Source organism: Cuculus canorus, chromosome 10 (assembly GCF_017976375.1).
Source record: "Cuculus canorus isolate bCucCan1 chromosome 10, bCucCan1.pri, whole genome shotgun sequence".
Lineage (NCBI taxonomy): Eukaryota > Metazoa > Chordata > Aves > Cuculiformes > Cuculidae > Cuculus > Cuculus canorus.
In genome coordinates, this window is record NC_071410.1 from 22,618,290 (window position 1) to 22,627,566 (window position 9,277).

Consider the following 9,277-nt stretch of genomic DNA (forward strand, 5'->3'; position numbering starts at 1 on the left):
TTTGTTACAGTCTCTTGGGAAATAAGCTCTTCAAAGAAGCTTGTTCTGATCCACACTAACCTCTAGCGGGGCTGTTTCTCCTGCCCAGAAAGGAGTAAATTCCAACTAAGTTGCACACATTGTTACCTCTGCCCTTCCTATGCTCTAGAGTGAGGCATCCTTGCCTATTTTACTGCAGTGTGACTTCTAACTTTACATATCCATCACTGGTCTTTGAGCTTTCTGAGAAACAGCATGTTTACAAATGTGTGTTTTCCCAGGTCCCCTCTGGTCTCTTCATCCCCAGCATGGCGGTGGGGGCAATTGCTGGCCGCTTGCTTGGAGTAGCCATGGAGCAGCTGGCCTTTTACCACCATGACTGGGCCATCTTCAGCGGCTGGTGCAGCCAAGGCGCCGACTGCATCACTCCTGGCCTCTACGCCATGGTTGGAGCTGCAGCCTGTTTAGGTAAGCAAGAGCTCTTGGCATCCAGGCTGTGATAAGGTTCTGGTTCACTGAATCACAGAATGGTCTGGTTTGGAAGGGACCTCAAAGCCCTTCCAGTTCCAGCCCCCTGTCATGGGCAGGGACATCTCCCACTGGATCAGAGGCTCCAAGCCCCATCCAGCCTAGCCTTGAACAACACCTCCAGGGATGGGGCAGCCACGACTGCTCTGGGCAACCTGGGCCAGGGCTTCCCCACCCTCACAGCAAAACATTTCTCCCTTAGATCTCATCTCAATCTCCCCTCTTGCAAGTCAAAACTGTTCCCCTCGTCCTATCCCTGCCCTCCCTGATCCAGAGCCCCTCCCCAGCTTTCCTGGAGCCCCTTTCAGCACTGGAAGCTGCTCTAAGGTCTCCGCAAAGCCTTCTCTTCTCCAGGCTGAACAACCCAAACTCTCTCAGCCTGTCCTTGTATGGGAGGTGCTCCAGCCTTCGGATCATCTCTGTGGCCGCCTCTAGACTCACGCCAACAGCGTCCTTCCTATGCTGGTTGCCCATGTTGAGAATTGCAGGAGTGAAGCCTTGCTTCTGTTACCACAGTCCATAAACACTGGCTTTGTCTCAAGAAGAGGAAACTTTCTAGTAGAATATGCAATGTGTTTCTCATCCTGTTTGTGTTCTTTTGCCAGCACCAACCTGTTGCTGGAGATGATAGGTTTTAGTTGGGGAGCTCCTGAATGGGCAGGTGGAAGAAGTGACACTCGCCAGGGACTTTAGATTTTCCCATGGGGTTTTAATTCCTTTTACTTCCTGCTCTGGTCTTAAATCTCATGATGCAATTCTTCTTTGAAGTGCTCTGTTGCTTATTCTGCTTGGCTGATTTTGAGGGACTGAGTACATGTGACTAAGCTTCACTTTCAGTGTAATTCCCAATCCTCTCCATGGAATAATATCTTTAACTCTTAAGAGACTTCTTTATTGGATCAGAAGAAACTCTGAATTATCAAAACTGGAGGTGTCCAAGGCCAGGTTGGCTGGGTCTTTGAGCCCCCTGATCCAGTGGGAGGTGTCCCTGCCCATGGCAGCATGCTGGAACTGGATGGGCTTTGAGGTCCCTTCCAACCCAAACCATTCCATGATTCTGTGGCAACCCATCTTTGGTCTTTTTAAAGGGCATGTAATGATGAAAAATCAGTACAGTTCCACTTCATTAATTGTTCTGTTTGCCACTGGACAGCACTGAATGGTGTGTGCCTCTTCAGGAGGTGGTTCTTGGAGCAGAGCAGCTCTAACATCTTTGGCAATACCTACAGGACTTCAATCTCCAAAGCAATATTAAAACACGCCAAGACAAAATGCTGTTACAAAAATATGATGTTGATATTCAAAAGACCCACCTTGTTTTCTCTTGAAATGCCTCAACTATTTTGGTGTTTAACAACCTTCACAAGTGTGATAGAAGAAGTAGCAGTGGAAGGTCTGGCTGACAGCAAATGGAGAAGGGGAGTGGTGAGAAGCCCTTGCTATTGGGAACCAGAGGATGTTGGAATGGGTCCAGAGGAGGCTACAAAGATGACCGGAGGGCTGGAGCACCTTCCCTACAAGGACAGGCTGAGGGAGTTGGGGTTGTTCAGCCTGGAGAGGAGAAGGCTCAGAGGAGAATCTTATAGCGACCTTCCAGTACCTGGTGGGGGCCTACAGGAAAGCTGGAGAGGGGCTATTTGTAAAGGCTTGTGGTGATAGGACCGGGGGAACTGGTTGTAAACTGGAGAGGGGCAGATTTTAGACTGGACATTAAGAAGAATTTCTTCACCATGAGAGTGGTGAGACACTGGAACAGTTACCCAGGGAAGGTTGTGGCCACCCCACGCTTGGAGGTTTTCAAGGCCAGGTTGGACGGGACCTTCGGCAGCCTGATCCAGTGTGATGTCCCTGCCCGTGGCAGGGGGTTGAAACTAAATGATCTTTAAGGTCCCTTCCAACCCAAAACTATTCTATGATTCTATGATTCTATGTTGGATGGCGCTTGCTTTTTGCATGCAGCCTGTCAGAGATCACGTCTCATGAACCTGCCTGTGGAGGGGTGCGTAAGGCCCTTCGCTGTCGTGGCCACTGTTTTGAGGCTAAGGAACATTAGGGAAAGTTTGCCATCTTTTAAGGTTGCTTTAGTGCTCAGGGAAAGACCCATCAAAACCGAAAATCACTTGGTCTGTTCAGCCTGGAGAAGAGGAGACTGAGGGGAGACTTCATCACACTCTGCAGCTTCCTCAGCAGGGGAGGAGGAAGAGCAGGTGCTGAGCTCTTCTCTGTGGCCACCAATGACAGGACCCAAGGGAATGGCAGGAAGATGTTCCAGGGGAGGGTTAGGTTGGACATAAGGAGCAGGTTCTTCACCCAGAGGGTGGTGGATCCCTGGAACAGCTCCCAGGAAAGCAGTCATGATGCCAATCCTGACTATATTCCAGAAGCATTTGGCCAAGGCCCTCAGACCCACGATGTGAATGTTAAGGTTGTCCTGTGCAGGGACAGGAGTTGGACACGATGGTCCTTGTGGGTCCGTTCCAACTCAGGACATTCTGTGATTCTGTGTACCCAACCTTTATAAGCCAGCCTGTGGCACCGTGTTCTGGAAGGAATGATGGTTTCGGTACCATCTTCTGCTGGTGTTTGGCTTCCACTGCGATGCTGAGTGGAATGTAGGAATCCAATGTTTTGCTGACAGGGGATGTTCTCTAGGGGCACTGGCAGAGGACAGCTGTAGCAAACCTGGGAACAGCTCTCCTGCCTGGAAACTCCCCAAACTGCCTGTTCACATTGCCTGTGTTCTCTTTGCAGGTGGGGTGACCCGAATGACTGTGTCCCTGGTAGTTATTATGTTTGAGCTCACTGGTGGACTGGAATACATTGTTCCTCTGATGGCAGCAGCCATGACTAGCAAGTGGGTGGCTGATGCCATTGGACGAGAAGGCATTTACGATGCCCATATTCGCCTCAACGGATACCCTTTCTTGGAAGCCAAGGAAGAGTTCTCACACAAGACACTTGCGATGGATGTAATGAGGCCGCGGAGGAACGATCCTCCTCTGACTGTCATCACTCAGGACAGCATGACTGTAGAAGATGTTGAGACCATTATCAATGAAACAACGTACAGTGGCTACCCAGTGGTGGTGTCACGAGAGTCCCAGCGGCTTGTGGGATTTGTCCTCAGGAGAGACCTCATAATTTCAATTGGTAAGAGGCAAGATGCTGCATAGATAAGTGATGCCACCAGCTGTAGTTTACTTGACAACTTGAAACACCCAGTAGTGGTGGTGGCCTGCACCTCCATCCCTGAGCAGGATGGGGTCTGTGAAGGACGACATGGCTTGCCCTGTTCAATTAGCCTGGCTCTGCTGAATTCATAAACCTTAGGGCATGGTTGCGAAGCATGAGACTTCTTGCCAGCCAGAACTAAGTTTTCCTAGCTTTGTGTCTGGATGTGGAAAGCTTTCTTAGCTGTTCACATCTCAAGCCCTATTTTATTTCATTAAGGACCAATGCCTGGTAGGCCCATGTACGGAATTGCTGATTGCTTCTGAGTTGGTGCTGTCAAACCGATAAATGTCAATGTTGATGTTAAGGTCTTCCACCTCTCCTCACCACTGCAAGTCAGCCTGGTCTCTCACTTGTTCCACTTTTGCATTGGGATTGTGAGGACGGTGGTGTGCAGTGCTGACAGCACTTGGTAAACGTTCTCCTGGCAGCACTCGGCTGCAGTTTCCGTTGGTGATGTGAGTTGAACTCCTTTGAAAATAACATTGCCCCTTACAATTTAGGGCACATTTAGGTTCCTCTTGCTCCCTAATTTCTTAGACACCTGCAAATGCTGTTTCCCACCATAAGACATGAGTGGAAGTTCTGCTTATGTTGTCTCCTGGTTTGGGCAAGGCACTATGTCATCTCTTGATGAAGCAGGAGAAGTCTGTGTATCAGCATTGAGAGGTACATGGGCATCCACGTCCTCAAAAACAGCATCTCCACTGGAGTTAAGATTGGGCATAGGGATACCAAGCCCCACACTCATACAAGTTGAGTCCATATGGTTTGTGTCCAGCTGTAGCTCGGGCTCCAAGCACCCGTGCTAAGCTTGGGCGAGCTGGAGTTGCTCACACACTTCCTTACTCTGGCTCCCAGCAGAATTCAAGCAAGCCTCATGGTGAGCTGGAGGAGAACTGATCCAGCCAGGAACTCATCTCCCCTCCCTGCTCGGTTAGTGTCTTGCAGGTTAGTCTCCAGTTCTGGCTCTCAGGAGGGGGCACGTGGGTGCTGGTGCAAGGGAGCAAGGTGGCACTTACCTTAGGCGAAAGCAGTTTGTGTTGGTGGGAACAGTGTGATCGTGTGGGATTGAAGAGGCATGAGCTCTGTGGTGTGTTCTCCAGCGTGGGGTTGAATGTACTGTCCCAGCCCAAGCTGGATGCCTTCCTGGTAGGGGTCATGTGGTGGCTTGGTCCTGAGCTAACCTGGACCAGTGGCAGAGTTAGACTAGTTTTTAGACTTAACCTGCAGATGTGATTCATAGGACGGTTTGGGTTGGAAGGGACCTTAAAGCCCATCCAGTTCCAACCCCCTGCCATGGGCAGGGCCACCTCCCGGTGGATCAGGGTGATCCAAGCCCTATTCAACCTGGCCTTGAATCCCTCCAGGGATGGGGCATCGACCCTGTGTGTTCCCTCTCCCTTTTAAGGTAAGTTTTTCAGCACTAGGGTGTGCAGTGCAGTGTTCCAGAGCACGGGAGTGTTGTTCTTGTTCTGGTAAGTGTCTGTCCTTATGACAACATGGAATGAAATAAAGAAAAAGCACTCTATCATATAATTCGGTGTGTTGCCTTCTTTCTGAAAGGCAATGTTGTGGTATGACTACCAATTATTGCATATCATAGAATCATAGAATAGTTAGGGTTGGAAAGGGACCTTAAAGATCATCCAGTTCCAACCCCCCTGCCATGGGCAGGGACAATTTGTTTCACTGGGACATTTGTTTCATTTGGAAACCCCCAGGGACTCTTTTGTCCTGGGTGAGCCCAGTAGTGTGCCGGTGTGTGCCACAGAGTGGTGTTTAGCTTGTGACAACCAGCTGCCGGTGTCCAGTCTGGTGTCTGGCCTGCCTGGCTGGCCCTAGCTGGCCCCTTCCCAGTGTAAATCCCAAATGGAAGCTGTGGTGTGGCAGCAGAGGGCTGTGATGCCCTGCTGTAAATATCTGTGCGATGGCAAGTACTTAACTTGTTTTCTATGATCTATGATCATATGATCCGAGGGCTGGAACATCTCCCATATGAGGACAGGCTGAGAGAGTTGGGGTTATTCAGCCTGGAGAAGAGGAGGCTCCAAGGAGACCTTACAGAGGCCCAGTGTCCGAAGGGGCTCCAAGAAAGCTGAGGAGGGACTTTTTACAAAGGCTTGGAGTGACAGGATGAGGGGGAATGGCTTTATATTGGAGAGGGGAAGATTTAGACTAGACATTAGAAGGAAATTCTTCACAGTGAGGGTGATGAGGCCCTGGCCAGGTTGCCCAGAGCAGTAGTGGCTGCCCCATGGCACGGGGTGGAACTGGATGATTTTCAAGGTCCCTTCCAACCCAAACCATTCTATGATTCGATGATTCTATGATTCTATTATTGAAGATAAAGGGGAGGAATGGACCTCTAAGGCCATTCCAGTGTGGGCAAAGAGAGAGAAAGGATATTTATGCGCTGGTATGCTCTTCAGCTGGGAAAAGGAGAAGAGGGATGAGATTTAATCAACTATTTCTTCTTCCAGAAAATGCCCGGAAGAAGCAGGATGGAATTGTGAGCACCTCAGTGATTTATTTCACTGACCACTCTCCTCCACTGCCTCCAAACTCCCCCTCTATGCTGAAACTTAGGAGCATCCTGGACCTCAGTCCTTTCACAGTGACAGACCAAACCCCCATGGAAATCGTCGTGGATATATTCCGCAAGCTGGGATTGCGCCAGTGCCTGGTGACTCACAATGGGTAAGAACGCTGCAGGAGATCCCGAGGTCCCAGCACTGCCTGAGTCAACCCCTCCACTACTTCCAGTGAACAAAGGCCACTGATGTTCAGAGCATGAACAGCCGCTGCTACTGGAAAAAAAAAGGCATTGTGAAGCCCCTCTCTTTCAGTTGAAGCAGCAGCACAAAGCCTGTAAAGTGAAGACACAGCACGGTATGGTGAGGGGCCTCTCAAAGTGATGGGGAAGGGCTCCCGGCCTCCTCTCAGACTTGGCTGTGTCTCTCAGACAGCTGCTTAAATTTGCTTTGGTGTTGATCAGAAACAGGATGTTTGGTGAGGTGGTAAGGAACAAGGGCAAACACAGCGATCTGTTCCCTGAAGAACAGCCCCAGCAGGAATTCTCTCACTGTTCCCTGCTGTGGTGCTTGGGACCAGCTGGTTCAGTTGGTTCTGGACAGGTAGCCGTGCGGCTCAGCACCCAACCCTGACAGAAGGACCTGGACAAGCTGGAGAGGTGGGGCTTTGCCACCTTTGTGAGGTTCAGCAAGGCAAAGTGCACTTGGGTCGGGGCAGCCCCAAGGGCAAATCCAGGCTGGGCAGAGAATGGATTGGGAGCAACACTGAGGAGAAGGACTTGGGCTGCTGGAGGTGAGAAGCTCAATGTCAGTGAGACAGAATGTGCACTCACAGCCCAGAAACCAACCATGTCCTGGGCTGCATCCCAAGCAGTGGGACAGCAGGGAGGGAGGGGATTCTGCCCCTCTGCTCTGCTCTGGTGAGACCCCACCTGGAGCCCTGCAACCAGCTCTGGAGTCCTCAGTACAGGAAGGACATGGAGCTGTTGGAGTGAGTCCAGAGGAGGCCACGGAGATGATCCAAGGGCTGGAGCACCTCCTGTACAAGGCCAGGCTGAGAGAGTTGGGGTTGTTCAGCCTGGAGAAGAGAAGGCTGCGGGGTGAACTTAGAGCAGCTTCCTGTCCTGAAAGGGGCTCCAGGAAAGCTGGAGAGGGGCTCTTGATGAGAAGGGGCAGGGATAGGACAAGGGGAACAGTTTTGAGCTGCAAGAGGGAAGATTGAGATGAAATCTTAAGGAGAAATGTTTTTTTGTGAGGGTGGGGAGGCCCTGGCCCAGGTTTCCCAGAGCAGTGGTGGCTGCCCCATCCTGGAGGTGTTCCAGGCCAGGTTGGATGGGGCTTGGAGCCGCTGATCCAGTGGGAGGTGTCCCTGCCCATGGCAAAGGGGTTGGAACTGGATGATCTTTAAGGTCCCTTCCAACCCAAACCATCCATGATTCTGTGACTGCCTGCCTCCATCCCTGGTCCCTGGTGGCACTCTGCATCTTCCTGATAGCACGACTCCTGCAAGTACCAGGAATGACAGCACAGCCCTAGGCATTCGGTTTGGTCTTTTTGGAGAAGGTGGTGTCCATAATTATTAATGTTTGTTCCTTGCTTATAACCACCTGGCATCGTTTACTGTGAACACATTCTTTTTCAGGACGTGGTTTATTCGGCATGGTGGGGTTGGGCTGACGGGACTGGATGAGCTGAGAGGGCTTTTCCAGCCTTAACAATTCTGTGATAGAGTTTGTGTGGCGAGTCACCGCTGTCATCCAAAAAGCACTTCTGTTACAATTACCATATGCAAAATGAGGTGAGAGCAAGGATCCTCCTGTGGGTGTCGATGCAATGAAAATGTGTTTTCATTTTTCAGGAAGCTCCTGGGGATCATTACCAAGAAGGATGTATTAAAGCACATTGCACAGCTGGCCAACCAGGACCCAGATTCGATCCTCTTCAATTAAAGCCCAGACTAGTAGCTATTGTGTGTTCAACACAACAGAAACTTTATTATAGATGATCTTGGAGATACTTTCCTATTTTTATGGAGACCGTGGAACTGTTTTCAGTGTTTTTCTTCCGTGGAACCGAAGAAGATAATTTTTTTTCTACCAGGTGACCAATTGCACTACGTGATCTGTGGAACAAGATCTTCCTTTGAGAAGTAAAAACAGACTTTATATTGCTTTTGTGAAGTTGCATTGGAAAGAGCCCATGAAGGAGTAAAAGCAAAATGCTAGAGATTTGTATCTCCTCTTTTTGTTTTGTCTGAACTCTTGTTACTAATGTGGGAAGGAAAAGACAAAGTCTGTACCTTCAGCAATTTGGAAGAAAGATGATTTTGCACACAGCGTTCAGGTGGTGGCAGAAAGGTAGGAGTTAATCTCAGGGGCGCTGTGTTCCCTATTAGGTAAAAGTAACCTTGTAAAGTCAGAATAGGGGAGGGCTAACAAACAGTTGGCTGGCTGAGGTGGTTGTGCTGAAAGAAGGAAAGAAAACCCACAAACAAAACCCACACAAGACCCGATCTCCTTAAAATTGAGCTGTTTCTCACTGGGAAGAAGCTTATTTTGATTAATCGTCTGTGAATGTATTTAATTCCGCTGATGCTGCCTTGCCAGGAGAACCCCGAGGAGAAGAAGTTAACAGTTGTATTCTCATCTCAATCCCTTTTTTAGGTGTATGCCTAAGGATTTCTTGTCCTTGATTTCCCCTGAGCATGTAATTCAACTCGCAAATGACAAGTCCTAAGTTATTGCCCCACCTTTTAATGCTCTCAACATGGTTTGCACAACTGCCCTCTATCCAAGGTGGCTGAGGACGTTCTGCCGGAGAGCCCCAGGCCCGGGACATTTACATGGATGCATGGGCTGTTCCTTGCTCCTCCCCTCAGCTCCGCACCCAGCTCGGGCCTGGATCCTAGCTCTAGGATCGGCAACACTGCCACTTTGCATACAGGCACCGCTCGGTGGCTCTCCTTTGGCCAACAACTATGCAATTGTTGTCAGCCCTTCCTGACC

At 50.0% G+C, this 9,277-nt stretch overlaps 1 protein-coding gene across 13 annotated transcripts in view; it reads left to right on the forward strand.

Moving 5' to 3' along the window:
* LOC104066235 (H(+)/Cl(-) exchange transporter 5) overlaps nt 1–8,886 on the forward strand; it is a 70,467-nt gene extending 61,581 nt beyond the window's left edge. For all 13 annotated transcript variants that reach the window (XM_054075964.1, XM_054075965.1, XM_054075968.1 and 10 more), the window contains 4 exons: nt 261–447; nt 3,259–3,657; nt 6,222–6,438; nt 8,131–8,886. In XM_054075964.1, coding sequence (XP_053931939.1) covers nt 261–447; nt 3,259–3,657; nt 6,222–6,438; nt 8,131–8,221 — 894 coding nt within the window. In that variant the 3' untranslated portion in view covers nt 8,222–8,886. The remainder of the gene's footprint in view (nt 1–260; nt 448–3,258; nt 3,658–6,221; nt 6,439–8,130) is intronic.
* The last annotated feature ends 391 nt before the right edge of the window (nt 8,887–9,277 follow it).